A 20,000-nucleotide genomic window follows, 5' to 3' on the forward strand; every position below is an offset into this window, starting at 1 on the left:
TTCGTGACTTAGGAGGCTGATGGTAGTTTAGAAGTAAGTGGACTGAAGAGTTCAACTGCTTGTCAGTTTGTCCGCAGAGACGAGGTCTGCCACGTTGAGAGTATTATGGTAGTCCACTTCTAAGCGCTCTTCTTGGCACCGCATCACGCTCCATTAACTTTGTGTGACTTTGACACAGATGTTTGTTACGCTGCACAGCTGTCTCCTTCTCCATCCATGACATGGGCGCCAGTTTGCACAATTTATATGTTGCACTTGAACGCCTCACGTACTGAGACACTACTTTCTTGAAATATTGTGGAATGTGCTTGAATGGTGGGAATGTGAGAGTACACACACACACACACACACACACACACACACACACACACACACACACACACACACACATTCTTGTATTTGTTACCTTCTTGAGAAAAATGCCTCCCTCTGTAGGACCAGCCTTTCTAGATATATAAAAAAAAGTGTATTTACAACATTAATAATATATACATACTATGCAAATATAAAAAAAAGCTTATTGTGAAATATGAGTTGGAATTTCACAAGAAAAAGTTCACAATTTCATAAGAAAAACGTAGAATTTTGGCAGTATTATAATAAAAGTCGTTATTTTACGCAACGCAAGTGAAAATTTTACAAGAAAAACTGAACATTTGTGCAATGTTATGATAAAAGTTGGAATTTTACTCACTAACAGTCGCAATTTTACAAGAGAAGCTTAAAAGTTTGGCAATTTCATGAAAATTGTCGTAATTTTATACGACAAAAGACACAACTTTATTAAAAAAAAAATTTAATTTTGGCAATATTATAATCAATCAATCAATGTTTATTTATATAGCCCTAAATCACAAGTGTCTCAAAGGGCTGTACAAGCCACAACGACATCCTCGGTAGAGAGCCCACATACGGGCAAGGAAAAACTCACCCCAGTGGGACGTCGGTGAATGACTATGAGAAACCTTGGAGAGGACCGCATATGTGGGTAACCCCCCCCCTCTAGGGGAGACCGAAAGCAATGGATGTCGAGTGGGTCTGACATAACATTGTGAAAGTCCAGTCCACAGTGGATCCAACACATCAGCGGGAGTCCAGTCCACAGCGGGGCCAACAGGAAACCATCCCGAGCGGAGACGGGTCAGCAGCGCAGAGATGTCCCCAACCGATGCACAGGCTAGTGGTCCACCCGGGGTCCCGACTCTGGACAGCCAGCACTTCATCCATGGCCACCGGACCTATGCAACTCCCCCTCGCAAGGGACAGGGGAGAAGAGGGGAGAAGAAAAGAAACGGCAGATCAACTGGTCTAAAAAAGGGGAGTCTATTTAAAGGCTAGATTATACAAATGAGTTTTAAGATGGGACTTAAATGCTTCTACTAATAATAATAATCTGAAATTTTACTTGGCAAAATTATGACAAAAGTCATAATTTTACTAAAAAAAAATGTCACTATTTTACAAGAACAACAAAAAAAATTGCCAATCTTGTGATAAAAGTCAAGAATTTTATATGACAATTGTCATTCGTTTTTAAAAAGTAATAATTTTACATATTAAAGTAATAATTTTATGAGAAAATATTGAAATATTACAGAAACAGAAAGAATATGAGAAATTGTTCCCAATTTTATAAGGAAAAAGTCGACACATTGTGAGAAAAAGACTGCTTTTAGTTATTTTATTTTTATTTTTTATGTTTTGTTTGTCATTTGTTTTTAATATTCATTATTTACTTCAAGTTATTACAGTATGTCTCTATATACATATTTATTTATTGTTTTAATTAATTTTGGCCAAAGTGGGCACATTTCAATTTCTTACACACACTTGTTATTTCATATGTTGACCAGAGGGGGAGCACTTTTAAAAGCGACACACGGTAAATTTGAAAAATCCCTCCTTTTTGGGACCTCCCTAACTTTGATAGATTTCACCAGCAGGGGTGCAAATGAGATCTCTATGTTTAGTTTTTTGTAACGTGCTTAAGGCCGATGCCAAAGGAGTCAGGGACCACAGATGGCCCCTGTGCCGCACTTTGGACAACCCAGCTGTAGAAGCTAACTGTTAATGTCCACTATAGTCTTAGTAGTGTAGTGTATTTGTTCATCCTATGCTCACATATGGCTTGTCTTACGTCAGCACAGGAAGTGGTCCAATCAGCCGTTCACCTGGCGGGGATGAATAGGGAAGTCCTTCTTTATCTTGTTTGATCATATATTGCTGCCTTTGCACCTGTCAATCTTTACTTTTGTATGCACATAAAATCAACCAAAAAATCCTGACTTTGGAGCAATGTTCACGGACTCTAGTATTTGGCTCTCTATTAGATGCAATGGTTTTCCGTATTGGGACTATGATTTCGGTCCTAACTTGTTCACTGGTCCTCATATGAAAGGTACTTTTCCTTGTTGATGTCTCAAGAAGGGTAGAAATACAAGAACACACACACACACACACACACACACACACACACACACGTTAATAAAAGCTTGTCTTTGGGGGAATAGAGCTTGTCAGCGCTGAGCCGAAGCAGCAGCTTAACGAGGCGGAGGCTTTATTGACAGCAGATTTTATAGGCCACCTACAATGACCAGCAGCAAATATTAATCTGTCCGTCTGTCCGTCCGTTTATTTCATTTTCTTTTCCAAAAAATGAAAATACCACAGCCATCCATCCACTTTAAGCTCAACTCATAGTGAATTTTGATTCCGAGATAGCTACCGAATTCGGTACTTTATATCAATTCCGTCGGTACTTACGGGTCTCCATTCACGTTAAATCGAAAAATAAATCAATAAAATAAAAAAACCTACACAAAATTGGACTTGCCATAGACTAGGCTACCCTCAGCATCAGCGTTCTTACATGGCGATTTCAACGCCTCCAAATTTGGCCGTGAAAAGCACAACTAAGATGAATGTGACGGTCAAACTCCTGGTGTGTTAATAAGCACAACACTTACAGTATAAACACTTTGTGGGGCGCAACGTCACACACTTAGCTACCCGGGGAAAGCGACTTCCTAGTCAAACGTAATAATAATGTCTTTTATTTCAAACAGACACAATAATGAAAGCTTTACAAAACAAGTCTAAAATGCATAAACAACATACTGTGCGTAGCCTGCACTGCCCTCTAATGTCTCGGAAGTGCAACTGCATTGGAAATGAGACTCAAAAGTAATCAAAAAACAAGATTAAAAAAAAATGGACAACACAGTTAATTTAATCAACTCTTTTTGTACGTTACATTAAATAACATAATTTTACTATGAAAAAAATAACATTTATTAGCACACATAAAAGTAGAGAAAATTGGTACAGTCGATTCCAATGTACCGGGAATTTAGTACCGTACCGGTTCAATTGTGAACGGTACCGATCCCTAGAAACGATCTATTTACTGTAACACACATTGTGTCCTTGTTTGCAGGTAAGGAGAGTATTTTTCTTATCTGCTTACAAAAAAACAAAAAACGTCTTATCTCCTGTCTAATACCTCTCATCAGAAAGTATTCATCCATCCTGCATGCAAACATCTTAAAGGAAATTCCACTCCCTTACTTTGTCATCTGAAGCTTTTCTGTGGGCGAAGGCGACGCTGCAAATGTTGCAAAACAGGGCCAGTGTTGTCAACTAGAAGAGGCAATTCCTCAAGGAATTGCGTGTGAATGCTCCAATGCTGAAGTTGAACTGAAATCCTAAACATTTTTCTTAGAAGTGTTGAAGTAGAGCACACAATTCCTGAACAGGCTGAATATTTTGAAGTTGGAACAGTTTGAATCAGATGAAAAATGTGGAAGTTGTGGAACTTTGAAGAATGTCCCTTTGAATTTCCAAAAATGTGGTGATTTTGGGAAAAGCGGGAATTTATTTGAAAATGTTAAAAGACTTGAATGGTCAGAATGAGTTGAAATGGTTGGTGTTGGAATGTTTCAAATCGGTGGACAAACATTTTTAATTGAGAAATGGTATGAAGGAAATCCTGGAATTTCGGGAAAACCGGGAATTTTTCCAGTTCAAAAAACAACTTAGTTTTTTGTCCTGATTAAGAGGAATGTTTTGACGGTGGAACGGTTGAAATGCGTTGAAAAATGTGGGAGGAGTAGTCGCCAGAAAAAAGGGTGGAAATAGGGCTTTGGAAAAGCAGGAATTCTGGAAAATCCTGGAATTGTTTTTTCTTGGAAAAAAAGGTAGTTTGAATTTCCAGAATGGTTGAAGAATGTGGGAATTGTGGAAGTTTGAAAAATGGCCAATTCATTTTGAATGGGGAAAATGCACAAAAAAAAGGAATTATAGGAAATCCGGGAATTTTTTTTTAGAATTGTTGAAGTAGAGCACACAATTCCTGAACAGGCTGAATATTTTGAAGTTGGAACAGTTTGAATCAGATGAAAAATGTGGAAGTTGTGGAACTTTGAAGAATGTCCCATTCATTTCAATGGGAATTTCAGCAAAAATTGGGAAAAGCGGGAATTTATTTGAAAATGTTAAAAGACTTGAATGGTCAGAATGAGTTGAAATGGTTGGTGTTGGAATTTTTCAAATCGGTGGAGAAATGTTGAAGTAGTAACATTTTGAATTGAGAAATGGTATGACGGAAATCCTGGAATTTCGGGAAAACCGGGAATTTTTCCAGTTCAAAAAACAACTTAGTTTTTTGTCCTGATTAAGAGGAATGTTTTGACGGTGGAACGCTTGAAATGCGTTGAAAAATGTGGGAGGAGTAGTCGCCAGAAAAAAGGGTGGAAATAGGGCTTTGGAAAAGCAGGAGTTCTGGAAAATCCTGGAATTTTTTCAAACTTGGAAAAGGAGAAGTATAATATTTCCAGAATGGTGGACTGTGTTGAAGGTGGAATTTTTTGAATAGGTTGAAAAATGTGAGAATGGTAGAAGTTTGAAAAATGGCCAATTCATTTTGAATGGGGAAAATGCACAAAAAAAAGGAATTATAAGAAATCCGGGAATTTTTTTTTAGAATTGTTGAAGTAGAGCACACAATTCCTGAACAGGCTTAATATTTTGAAGTTGGAACAGTTTGAATCAGATGAAAAATGTGGAAGTTGTGGAAGTTTGAAGAATGTCCCATTCATTTCAATGGGAATTTCAGCAAAAATTGGGAAAAGCGGGAATTTATTTGAAAATGTTAAAAGACTTGAATGGTCTGAATGAGTTGAAACGGTTGGTGTTGGAATTTTTCAAATCGGTGGAGAAATGTTGAAGTAGTAACATTTTAATTGAGAAATGGTATGACGGAAATCCTGGAATTTCGGGAAAACCAGGAATTTTTCCAGTTCAAAAAACAACTTAGTTTTTTGTCCTGATTAAGAGGAATGTTTTGACGGTGGAACGCTTGAAATGCGTTGAAAAATGTAGGAGGAGTAGTCGCCAGAAAAAAAGGTGGAAATAGGGCTTTGGAAAAGCAGGAATTCTGGAAAATCCTGGAATTTTTTTAAACTTGGAAAAGGAGAAGTATAATATTTCCAGGGTGGTGGAATGTGTTGAAGGTGGAATGGTTTGAATAGGTCGAAAAATGTGAGAATGGTAGAAGTTTGAAAAATGGCCAATTCATTTTGAATGGGGAAAATGCACAAAAAAAAGGAATTATAGGAAATCCGGGAATTTTTTTTTAGAATTGTTGAAGTAGAGCACACAATTCCTGAACAGGCTGAATATTTTGAAGTTGGAACAATTTGAATCAGATGAAAAATGTGGAAGTTGTGGAACTTTGAAGAATGTCCCATTCATTTCAATGGGAATTTCAGCAAAAATTGGGAATTTCGGGAAAAGCGGGAATTTATTTGAAAATGTTAAAAGACTTGAATGGTCTGAATGAGTTCAAATGGTTGGTGTTGGAATTTTTCAAATCGGTGGAGAAATGTTCGAAGTAGTAACATTTTAATTGAGAAATGGTATGACGGAAATCCTGGAATTTCGGGAAAACCAGGAATTTTTCCAGTTCAAAAAACAACTTAGTTTTTTGTCCTGATTAAGAGGAATGTTTTGACGGTGGAACGGTTGAAATGCGTTGAAAAATGTGGGAGGAGTAGTCGCCAGAAAAAAGGGTGGAAATAGGGCTTTGGAAAAGAAGGAATTCTGGAAAATCCTGGAATTGTTTTTTCTTGGAAAAAAAGGTAGTTTGAATTTCCAGAATGGTTGAAGAATGTGGGAATTGTGGAAGTTTGAAAAATGGCCAATTCATTTTGAATGGGGAAAATGCACAAAAAAAAGGAATTATAGGAAATCCGGGAATTTTTTTTTAGAATTGTTGAAGTAGAGCACACAATTCCTGAACAGGCTGAATATTTTGAAGTTGGAACAGTTTGAATCAGATGAAAAATGTGGAAGTTGTGGAACTTTGAAGAATGTCCCATTCATTTCAATGGGAATTTCAGCAAAAATTGGGAAAAGCGGGAATTTATTTGAAAATGTTAAAAGACTTGAATGGTCAGAATGAGTTGAAATGGTTGGTGTTGGAATTTTTCAAATCGGTGGAGAAATGTTGAAGTAGTAACATTTTGAATTGAGAAATGGTATGACGGAAATCCTGGAATTTCGGGAAAACCGGGAATTTTTCCAGTTCAAAAAACAACTTAGTTTTTTGTCCTGATTAAGAGGAATGTTTTGACGGTGGAACGCTTGAAATGCGTTGAAAAATGTGGGAGGAGTAGTCGCCAGAAAAAAAAGTGGAAATAGGGCTTTGGAAAAGCAGGAATTCTGGAAAATCCTGGAATTTTTTTAAACTTGGAAAAGGAGAAGTATAATATTTCCAGGGTGGTGGAATGTGTTGAAGGTGGAATGGTTTGAATAGGTCGAAAAATGTGAGAATGGTAGAAGTTTGAAAAATGGCCAATTCATTTTGAATGGGGAAAATGCACAAAAAAAAGGAATTATAGGAAATCCGGGAATTTTTTTTTAGAATTGTTGAAGTAGAGCACACAATTCCTGAACAGGCTGAATATTTTGAAGTTGGAACAATTTGAATCAGATGAAAAATGTGGAAGTTGTGGAACTTTGAAGAATGTCCCATTCATTTCAATGGGAATTTCAGCAAAAATTGGGAATTTCGGGAAAAGCGGGAATTTATTTGAAAATGTTAAAAGACTTGAATGGTCTGAATGAGTTCAAATGGTTGGTGTTGGAATTTTTCAAATCGGTGGAGAAATGTTCGAAGTAGTAACATTTTAATTGAGAAATGGTATGACGGAAATCCTGGAATTTCGGGAAAACCAGGAATTTTTCCAGTTCAAAAAACAACTTAGTTTTTTGTCCTGATTAAGAGGAATGTTTTGACGGTGGAACGGTTGAAATGCGTTGAAAAATGTGGGAGGAGTAGTCGCCAGAAAAAAAGGTGGAAATAGGGCTTTGGAAAAGCAGGAATTCTGGAAAATCCTGGAATTTTTTTAAACTTGGAAAAGGAGAAGTATAATATTTCCAGGATGGTGGAATGTGTTGAAGGTGGAATGGTTTGAATAGGTCGAAAAATGTGAGAATGGTAGAAGTTTGAAAAATGGCCAATTCATTTTGAATGGGGAAAATGCACAAAAAAAAGGAATTATAGGAAATCCGGGAATTTTTTTTTAGAATTTTTGAAGTAGAGCACACAATTCCTGAACAGGCTGAATATTTTGAAGTTGGAACAGTTTGAATCAGATGAAAAATGTGGAAGTTGTGGAACTTTGAAGAATGTCACATTCATTTCAATTGGAATTTCAGCAAAAATTGGGAAAAGCGGGAATTTATTTGAAAATGTTAAAAGACTTGAATGGTCTGAATGAGTTGAAATGGTTGGTGTTGGAATTTTTCAAATCGGTGGAGAAATGTTGAAGTAGTGACATGTTTAATTGAGAAATGGTATTACGGAAATCCTGGAATTTTGGGAAAACCGGGAATTTTTCCAGTTCAAAAAACAACTCAGTTTTTTTGTCCTGATTAAGAGGAATGATTTGACGGTGGAACGGTTGAAATGCGTTGCAAAATGTGGAAGCGTTTAAAAATGTTAAAAAAAAAAGCCTTTTCATTTTCATGAAATTGTGTGACATTGAAGTTGAAAAGACCTGTAATTTAAATACTTCAATAAAATTAATTTAAGGATGATGAAGTAATACATTTAAAAATAAGAAATCAGATCTAAGTCATATTGTCACAATTATTGCAGCAATACAGAAAATGAAGCACAAGTGAAAAAAACGATTTACTTTAGGTGTAATGTTTGACGCTCATAATTCTGGGTGTTCCTGAATGCACCTCGCTCGCCTTAACAGCCATTGGTGCATAACGAGGAAGCGCTGTTTAATTTTACGGATTACCTTTTTTTTCCACAATTTTTTTTAATCTTTATGTCAAACTATTTTTATACCTTTTTTGAAAAATCTAATTAAAATTGAATTCAAGGGATATATATATATATATATATATATATATATATATATATATATATATATATATATATATATATATATATATACACAGTCGTAAACCTTTGACCACGACTGTATATATATATATACATACATTTATCAATTATCATCTAATTAACAAAAATTGAGGAATCCAAGGGACATGTAAGCAAATATTAACATTGCTGTATGTATACTTTTGAGCCTCACATTTGCTCACATTTTCAGTAGACCCATAATAAATTCATGAAAGAAGCAAACTTCATGAACGTTTTTTGTGAGAAGCGCTGTTTAATTTTACGGATTACCTTTTTTTTCACAATTTTTTTTAATCTTTATGTCAAACTATTTTTATACCTTTTTTGAAAAATCTAATTAAAATTGAATTCAAGGGATATATATATATATATATATATATATATATATATATATATATATATATATATATATCAATTATCATCTAATTAACAAAAATTGAGGAATCCAAGGGACATGTAAGCAAATATTAACATTGCTGTATGTATACTTTTGAGCCTCACATTTTCAGTAGAGCCATAATAAATTCATAAAAGAAGCAAACTTCATGAATGTTTTTTGTGAGCAACAAGTATGTGCTCCAATCACTACATCACAAACAAATAGGAGTTGTAGAAATCAGGGGCGTCACTAGCTTTTAAGGACAGGGGGGGCTTAGCCCCCAGGAGATGCACAGGATGCGAGCGAACGTAGCGCACGAGCACAAAACTTCACAAACGGCTAACAAAGACTTAGAAATTAATCATTGTTATAATTATTATTTCAGTGGGTTTATTTTCAATGTGTTTTCAGTACAACAATAAACATGGCTTTGCACAGTGACATTTTGTTTACAGCATCAACAAGAAACAATGACTTGCATGATCCTTCAAGATACACTGAAACACAATGAAAGTGGTGGCATTAGCCTCTATGTTATTCCTTCACAACATAGAGGCTAATGCCACCACTTTAGCTCACAATACAATAATTGTTTGTTCCCAAATATTTTGAAGTTGCACAGATTACATTTTGGGCACATATGTGACTAAAATGGTTGCAAATTCAAGCCCTGGAAATATTACTTAATTACTTGAATTAAAGTAATATCTGGATCGGGATAATTTGGCTTGTATATAATATATATATATATATATATATATATATATATATATATATATATATATATATATATATATATATATATATATATATATATATATATATATATATATATATATATATTATGGCAAGCTATTAAGGAAATTAAATATATATGGAAGTCTGAATAGAAATGAGAAACTTTTATATATACTGTAAATAAGAAAGACTTAGAGTCCTGGGGCCGTACTTATCAAGCTTCTTAGAGTGCCATTTTACACTTAAGTCCTGAGAATTTTCGAAATTTAGTCCTACTCTCAAACTTAAGAATAAAAGCTTTTTATCAACGTTCTTAAGTCTAAGAATCACTCCTACTCTCCACGATATTTAAGAGACCTTCAGAGGTGTCTTAAGTGGTTAGGAGTTGCCAGCAGGGGATGGCACTGAAGCGGGAGAGACGTGCGCCAACGTTCAGGGAACGGAACAATGTTTTTGTTTTTTTTGATGACGAGCAGCTGATCAAACGGTATCGTTTAGACAGAGCGGATATTATTTTTGTCACAGATTTAATACTTTTCGATTCCTTGTTGATTTCTGCATGTGTCTGCAGTGGGCTAGTATATATAGAGCCACCCACACCAGTTTCAAATTAGTTGCCTAATTAATGAATTGGAAAGAAAATGTTATGACAGTAGCGTATGTGTGTGGCCGTGAGGTGAGTGACGTCAGTGAGTGTGTGGGCGAGAGAAGAGAGGGAGCGGTAGCGTGAGTGCCGGCGGGGACTAGTTTGTTTTGTATTATTTTGTAGTTTATTGTCAAAATATACACTCCCATTGTCCACTTCAATATTTCCAAGATATTTCTTTATTCTTAGACAAGGGATTCCCTTCCGTGATTGGTCATTTCTATGGACACAGAAATGACGTCACCTAAAATTGCGTTTACGGCACATAGTAATGTCGTAATTCAGCTCTGAGTGTGACACTTAAGATTCAGTCCTACACTTCGCTGAAAGTGTGAGTAAGACGCTTGATAACTAACTTTTAAGTGCAGCTTTCAGCCAAGAATTTATTTACTCTTAAGTCAACTCTTAGCAGACTTCTTAGGAGTAATTCTAAGAAGCTTGATAAGTACGGCCCCTGATCTGAAAAAGAGCCAAAGCTGTCAAAAAGCTGAGGGACCGTCTTCAAAGTGCAATGCTGAAACAAATAATGCAAACAATAAAATGTAACTTCCAGGGCTTGAGATTAACGTAGTCCCGTCGTCCCGGGGACGGTAAAAAAAAATGCACGGCACGAAATTAAATGCTCCCCGGGACGATGGCTTTTAACCATTTTTTTTCTTTTTCTTTTTATGTATTTATTCATTTTACATTTTATATTAAATGTCTTGGTTTTTCCACCCTCTGAAAATCCTATGAAATGTTTAACAAGCCATCCTATAATAATACAACAGCTATTAATGTAACAATACAATAAAACAAATATATTTAATGATTTTTTCATTATTTTAACAATAGGCTAATGTATATTACTTTATATAGATTATTTTATATAGACTCTACAATAAACACAAAACTTTAAAACTAAATTATTTACAATTGCAGACACAAGGTTCTTATTCTGCAGTGTTGTGTGCTAATGTGTTTCGTACACCTGCAGGACCGCAAGCAAGGTCGCATAGAAAATGCGGACTGGATTTTGAGTGATGTGGGCATTTTCTATATGAACAAGTGCAATGGATTGGATACCGACGCACTAAAAGGGCTCTCTACCTTACACTATGAAGGGAGGGAAAACTGAGTGAATAATGACAGGTTATATGATTATTTATTTAAATTCATATTCGGGCCACTTTATAATGAATATGTCGGCATGTATTTGTAAAAAAAAAAAACATTTTTATTTTTTTAACACCAAATTATTTAGGGGGGCTTAAGAACATTTTAGGGGGGCTCAAGCCCCCCTAAAATAGGCCTAACAACGCCAATGGTAGAAATGATTGTAAAGTCAAGACAGCCATGAAAGTGTACATAGACTTTTGACCAGGACTGTATATATATAACACACAAGTGTGTCTGGAACAGAAAGCTTTAGATAGAATTATTGCAGACGTAATCCTTATATTGGATGAACTCCTGGCACTGCATTGTTGTACTGAAAGTGAATAATCCGTCCAAGAAACATGAGAGGATTATTAAGAACCAAGATGGCAAATCTGGATTTATAATCCAGCTGGCAAGTAGATCCATCAGCTCCGAGGTTCAGAAGGCAACATTTCAACACGTGTGGTCTTATAGGGACGTGCTTCTCAATCATTGTCTGCTACTGCTGATCAAAACAAGTCAGAACCCTGACCTCACCCACCTTCAAAATGATTATTTCATAACCAATCTTCTGTTTTCTCTTTTTAGATCCTGAGTTCAAAGGCGCTGGAGACCTGCCGGCATTGCCATGTAAGCATTACCACACAACAAGGACATACACTAGCCTTTCATTTGGCCCGCCCAACAACACCCAAATAGTCCGGATCAAACCATTCATACCAGGGTTGCTCATGTATGCGCTACCCCTCATATATTATGTATAGTTATGATGATTATATATGATATATTGTTATGATGATTATATATTGTATATAGTTATGATGATTATATATCAGGGGTGTCCAAACTTTTCCCCCTGAGGGCCGCACACGGAGAAATTAAAGCATGTGGGGGCCATTTTGATATTTTTCATTTTCAAACCATAACAAAATATATGCATTTTTTATTTATTTTACCTTTAGGGGTCCTGGGGACCATAAAGGGTCTCAGTCATTAAAATGTTAAAAATAAGTCAGATTATTATTTTTTTTTTAATTATTTAATGCTTACAGTAAATCTCTATATCAGGGGTCAGCAACCTTTTTGAAAGCAAGAGCTACTTCTTGGGTAGTGATTAATGCGAAGGGCTACCAGTTCGATACACACTTAAATAAATTGCCAGAAATAGCCAATTTGCTCAATTTACCTTTAACTCTATGTTATTATTAATAATTAATGATATTTACACTTAATTGAACGGTTTAAAAGAGGAGAAAACACGAAAAAAATGACAATTAAATTTTGAAACATAGTTTATTTTCAATTTCAACTCTTTAAAATTCAAAATTCAACCGAAAAAAAGAAGAGAAAAACTAGCTAATTCAAATGTTTTTGAAAAAATTAAATTCATGGAACATCATTAGTAATTTTTCCTGATTAAGATTAATTTTAGAATTTTGATGACATGTTTTAAATAGGTTAAAATCCAATCTGCACTTTGTTAGAATATATAACAAATTGGACCAAGCTATATTTCTAACAAAGACAAATCATTATTTCTTCTAGATTTTCCAGAACAAAATTTTTAAAAGAAATTCAAAAGACTTTGAAATAAGATTTAAATTTGATTCTACAGATTTTCTAGATTTGCCAGAATAATTTTTTTGAATTTTAATCATAATAAGTTTCAAGAAATATTTCACAAATATTCTTCGTCGAAAAAACAGAAGCTAAAATGAAGAATCAAATTAAAATTCATTTATTATTCTTTACAATAAAAAAAATACATTTACTTGAACATTGATTTAAATTGTCAGGAAAGAAGAGGAAGGAATTTAAAAGGTAAAAAGGTATATGTGTTTAAAAATCCTAAAATCATTTAAGGTTGTATTTTTTCTCTAAAATTGTCTTTCTGAAAGTTATAAGAAGCAAAGTAAAAAAATTAATGAAATTATTTAAACAAGTGAAGACCAAGTCTTTAAAATATTTTCTTGGATTTTCAAATTCTATTTGAGTTTTGTCTCTCTTAGAATTAAAAATGTCGGGCAAAGCGAGACCAGCTTGCTAGTAAATAAATAACATTTAAAAAATAGAGGCAGCTCACTGGTAAGTGCTGCTATTTGAGCTATTTTTAGAACAGGCCAGCGGGCTACTCATCTGGTCCTTACGGGCTACCTGGTGCCCGCGGGCACCACGTTGGTGACCCCTGCTCTTTATCAACTTCAAGTTGATATAAAGTAATACATATTAAAAAAAATGTTTTATGGCTTTTCTGTCAAAAACAACTTAGTTTTTTTTTATAGTAAAACTGAAATATGCAGTAATTAGAATTAGAGCCCTAAAAGATCAATAATGCTGGACACCATTGATTTTAATTCTTTCATATTTTTGAGTAATCACAGTGAAAAGATAAATAAAAAATCACTAAATATATTTGGGGTCCAAAAGGTGCCCCACTCATAAAGTGATACATTTTTATTAGGTTTTTCTTTGACTTTCAACACTTAAGTTAGGAGCTCAACTTCAGATATATCTGTCCATTTTATGCTGGAACTATTATTTTGTTTGTTTTATGCGCTTTTGTCAAAGAAAACTTTGATGTTTTTATATGGCTACTACACAATATATGCAATATTTAAAGATTAAGATTAAAGATTAAAGTAGCAATGATTGTCACACACACACTAGATGTGGTGAAATGTGTCCTCTGCATTTGTCCCATCCCCTTGGGGAGCAGTGGGCAGCAGCGGCGCCGCGCCCGGGAATCATTTTGGTGATTTAACCCCCAACTCCAACCCTTTGTTGCTGAGTGCCAAGCAGGGAGGTCATGGGTCCCATTTTTATAGTATTTACCACTTAAAACATTTTAAAGTGAAATATTTGAAGTAATTGGAGCCCTGAAAATAATTCATTATAACATGGATTTTTTTGTCATTATTTTTTTTTTTTTTTTTGAGCAATGGCAAAAAAAAGAAAAATGAAGAAAGACAAAAGGGAAAAAAACAGCCTGCATGGCAGCTTTTGTGTCAACATTGCAACTTTTTCTCGTTAGATTTCACCTCATTACACTTTTTTAATGTTCTTTTTTATTTTTACATCAGTATTTCCAGAATGTGTGGCGGGCCGCTAAACAATTAGCTGCGGGCCGCAAATGGCCCCCGGGCCGCACTTTGGACACCCCTGATATATTGTTATGATGATGATATATTATATATAGTTATGATGATCATATATTATATACAGTTATGATGATCATATATTATATACAGTTATAATGATCATATATTATATATAGTTATGATGATCATGTATTATATATAGTTATGATGATCATATATTATATATAGTTATGATGATCATATATATAGTTATGATGATTATATATTATATATAGTTATGATGATCGTATATTATATACAGTTATGATGATCATATATTATATATAGTTATGATGATCATATATTATATACAGTTATGATGATCATATATTATATATAGTTATGATGATCATATATTATATACAGTTATGATGATCATATATTATATATAGTTATGATGATCATATATTATATACAGTTATGATGATCATATATTATATACAGTTATGATGATTATATACAGTTATGATGATCATATATTATATATAGTTATGATGATCATATATTATATACAGTTATGATGATTATATACAGTTATGATGATCATATATTATATACAGTTATGATGATCATATATTATATACAGTTATAATGATCATATATTATATATAGTTATGATGATCATATATTATATATAGTTATGATGATCATATATATAGTTATGATGATTATATATTATATATAGTTATGATGATCGTATATTATATACAGTTATGATGATCATATATTATATACAGTTATGATTATCATATATTATATATAGTTATGATGATCATATATTATATACAGTTATGATGATCATATATTATATATAGTTATGATGATCATATATTATATACAGTTATGATGATCATATATTATATATAGTTATGATGATCATATATTATATACAGTTATGATGATCATATATTATATATAGTTTTGATGATCATATATTATATACAGTTATGATGATTATATACAGTTATGATGATCATATATTATATATAGTTATGATGATCATATATTATATACAGTTATGATGATCATATATTATATATAGTTATGATGATCATATATTATATACAGTTATGATGATCATATATTATATATAGTTATGATGATATATTATATATAGTTATGATGATCATATATTATATACAGTTATGATGATCATATATTATATACAGTTATGATGATCATATATTATATATAGTTATGATGATGATATATTATATATAGTTATGATGATCATATATTATATACAGTTATAATGATCATATATTATATATAGTTATGATGATCATGTATTATATATAGTTATGATGATCATATATTATATATAGTTATGATGATCATATATATAGTTATGATGATTATATATTATATATAGTTATGATGATCGTATATTATATACAGTTATGATGATCATATATTATATATAGTTATGATGATCATATATTATATACAGTTATGATGATCATATATTATATATAGTTATGATGATCATATATTATATACAGTTATGATGATCATATATTATATATAGTTATGATGATCATATATTATATACAGTTATGATGATCATATATTATATATAGTTATGATGATCATATATTATATACAGTTATGATGATCATATATTATATACAGTTATGATGATTATATACAGTTATGATGATCATATATTATATATAGTTATGATGATCATATATTATATACAGTTATGATGATTATATACAGTTATGATGATCATATATTATATATAGTTATGATGATCATATATTATATACAGTTATGATGATCATATATTATATACAGTTATAATGATCATATATTATATATAGTTATGATGATCATATATTATATATAGTTATGATGATCATATATATAGTTATGATGATTATATATTATATATAGTTATGATGATCGTATATTATATACAGTTATGATGATCATATATTATATACAGTTATGATTATCATATATTATATATAGTTATGATGATCATATATTATATACAGTTATGATGATCATATATTATATATAGTTATGATGATCATATATTATATACAGTTATGATGATCATATATTATATATAGTTATGATGATCATATATTATATACAGTTATGATGATCATATATTATATATAGTTATGATGATCATATATTATATACAGTTATGATGATTATATACAGTTATGATGATCATATATTATATATAGTTATGATGATCATATATTATATACAGTTATGATGATCATATATTATATATAGTTATGATGATCATATATTATATACAGTTATGATGATCATATATTATATATAGTTATGATGATCATATATTATATACAGTTATGATGATCATATATTATATACAGTTATGATGATTATATACAGTTATGATGATCATATATTATATATAGTTATGATGATCATATATTATATATAGTTATGATGATCATATATTATATACAGTTATGATGATCATATATTATATACAGTTATGATGATCATATATTATATACAGTTATGATGATTATATACAGTTATGATGATCATATATTATATATAGTTATGATGATCATATATTATATATAGTTATGATGATCATATATTATATACAGTTATGATGATCATATATTATATACAGTTATGATGATTATATACAGTTATGATGATCATATATTATATATAGTTATGATGATCATATATTATATATAGTTATGATGATTATATATGATAAATTGTCGTCCTCAGTCTGTGAGTTTGACCTGGGTGGTCCTGAAGGCTACGTGGAGTCCGCTCAGATCAGCAGGGAGAAGCGAGCCCTGCAGACCGAGGCAGTGGACTGCAGGTGGCATATCCGCGCCCCCCCGAGAGCTAAGGTCTGTTTCAGTCATGGAATCGTGAGCCCCCCCCCCCCCCCCCACACCCTCAAAATTATCCCGGATTACCCAGAATTCCCGGTTTTCCCCATTGAAAATGAATGAGCCATTTTTCAAACATGCACAACTCCCACATTTCTCGCCCCATTCAAACTGTTCCACCATCCACACACTCAGCTCACCTTGGACACTCTAACTACTTCCAAGTTCAAAAATTCCAGGAATTCACAGAGTTTCCGCTTTTCCAAAGCTATATTTGCACCTCTTCCTGGAAAGTTTTCACCGTCCACATTTTTCAACCAATTCCCACCATTCCTCTTTCATAACATTCCTCTTAGTTTGGACAACAAATGTTTCTATTTGTTTTTTCGTACAAATTCCCAGTTTTCCCGAAGTTCCAGGAATTCTGAAATACCCATTCTCGATTCAAACTCTTACTAAGTCAACGTTTTTCAATCAATTCCACATTTCCAACACCAACCCATTTATATCATTAATTGTGCGAGTATCAATATTTTTTAAATTCCCGGTTTTCTCGAAGTACCCAAATTTCCAGGAAATTCAAATGAATTGACGTGTTCATAGTTCTACAATGTCCTAAATTCTCAAAATGTTGCATTATTTTTAAACCCGATTCCGACCTTTCAACCATCCACCAGCACTACTCTTCCGAAAGATCAAACGCAAAATATGATTTCCCTTTCCCCAAATTCCCGGTTTTCCCGGAACGTTCTCCCCATTGACAATGAATGGGCATTATACAATCTACTGCATATCCCACACTTCTCACCCCATTCAAACTGTTCCACCATCCACACACTCAGCTCACCTTGGACACGCTAACTACTTCCAAGTTCAAAAATTCCAGGAATTCACAGAATTTCCGCTTTTCCAAAGCTCTATTTTTACCTCTTCCTGAAAAGTTTTCACAGTCTACATTTTTCAACCAATTCCCACCATTCCTCTTTCATAACATTCCTCTTAGTTGGGACAACAAATGTTCCTATTTATTTTGTACAAATTCCCAGTTTTCCCGAAGTTCCAGGAATTCCGAAATATCCATTCTCAATTCAAACTGTTACCACGTCAACATTTTCCATTCATATAATCTCGGACAATTGTGCGAGTATCAATATTTTCAAAAATTCCCGGTTTTCTCTAAATACCCAAATTTCCAGGAAATTCCCATTCAAATGAACGGACGTATTCGTAGTTCTACAATGTCCTAAATTCTCAAAATGGTGCGTCATTTTTAAACCCGATTCCGACCTTTCAACCCACACTACTCTTCTCATAGATCGAACGCAAAATATGTTTTCCCTTTCCCAAAATTCCCAGTTTTCCCGGAATGTTCTCCCCATTGACAATGAATGGGCATTATACAATCTACTGCATATCCCACATTTCTCACCCCATTCGAACCGTTCCACCATCCACACACTCCACTCACCTTGGACAGTCGAACCAGCATGTTTCCCGGTTCCCAAAAAATTCCCTGATTACCCGGAATTACCAGGAATTTCCCCCTATTGAAAATGAATGGGCAACATACAAACCGGAATTGCAAATTGTAGTTGTGGAAGTCGCTTCCTAGCAGTCCCACTGTCAGGAGCCAAGCATGCAGGTTTAACAAGGTTTTAATCAGAATGTTTCAACAAAAGTTTTTCTCTCCAGCAGAACGTGACCTCCCAGTCACGTCCGTATCCTCGCTCTCCCTCTGCTCCCGGCCGCTTGCTGTTAAAGACAACAGACGATTAGATTAACACGTACCACCTGTGAAATCCAAGCACCTGCCAGCTGTGTCTCGCCGTCAGCACTGCCACGCCCCCGTCTGATGGTGCTCTGTCCTCAGCACAATGGACAGAGGCGGTGACCTTTGCTCCTGCAGGCAGCGCTGACAACATCTCCCCCCACAGTAGTATTATGTATAATGTCTTACTTCAATACATGTACAGTATATACATTAAATGGTATACTTTTACCTAGAGCAGGGCGATAAAACGATATCAATATACATCACAATAGACACGCCCTATTTTTACCTGACATATATTCATGGAGTTGCAAGTTATGTCTACCCTGGCGTCATCTGACCTGACAACAAAAGTTTGAGTACTATTTCATGTTGGCATGATTTGGAAAGGTAAACAAGGATTGGTATTCTGCTTCCCCAGATCTACATGCGCTTCCTGGAGTACGAGATGCACAACTCCAACGAGTGCAAGCGTAACTTTGTGGCCATTTACGACGGCAGCAGTTCTGTGGAGCACCTGAAGAACAAGTTCTGCTCCACCGTGGCCAACGACGTGATGCTCACCTCCTCTGTGGGCGTGGTGCGGCTGTGGGCGGACGAAGGAAGCAGGAAAAGCAAATTCAAGATCCTCTTCACAACCTTCCTTGATCGTGAGTGCATGCATCCCTTCTCCTTCCAGTTCTCCGCCCAAAACAAACCATTTCATCAACTTTTCTGACTTATGCTGAAAATACGCTCGTTCTACATCAGTGGCCCAAGAACATTGCGGAGAACTTTCTAATTCATCCTAAAAACCAGCCGGTCTCTGAATGATATGTATTTGCTGCCATCTTGTGGACAATATGTGTCAGGTTCAAACACTGATGACATCTATTAAACAAGACAAGAAGCAAAGAATCA

General features: G+C 33.8%; 1 protein-coding gene across 1 annotated transcript in view; it reads left to right on the forward strand.

The window, feature by feature from the left end:
• LOC133665161 (neuropilin and tolloid-like protein 1) overlaps positions 1 to 20,000 on the forward strand; it is a 31,881-nt gene that overhangs the window by 6,414 nt on the left and 5,467 nt on the right. The window contains exons 5-7 of the mRNA XM_062070389.1: positions 11,932 to 11,973; positions 17,220 to 17,347; positions 19,522 to 19,750. Of these exons, the coding sequence (XP_061926373.1) occupies positions 11,932 to 11,973; positions 17,220 to 17,347; positions 19,522 to 19,750 (399 nt within the window). The remainder of the gene's footprint in view (positions 1 to 11,931; positions 11,974 to 17,219; positions 17,348 to 19,521; positions 19,751 to 20,000) is intronic.

The sequence above is a fragment of the Entelurus aequoreus genome, linkage group LG14, assembly GCF_033978785.1.
Source record: "Entelurus aequoreus isolate RoL-2023_Sb linkage group LG14, RoL_Eaeq_v1.1, whole genome shotgun sequence".
NCBI classification, from domain to species: Eukaryota; Metazoa; Chordata; class Actinopteri; order Syngnathiformes; family Syngnathidae; genus Entelurus; species Entelurus aequoreus.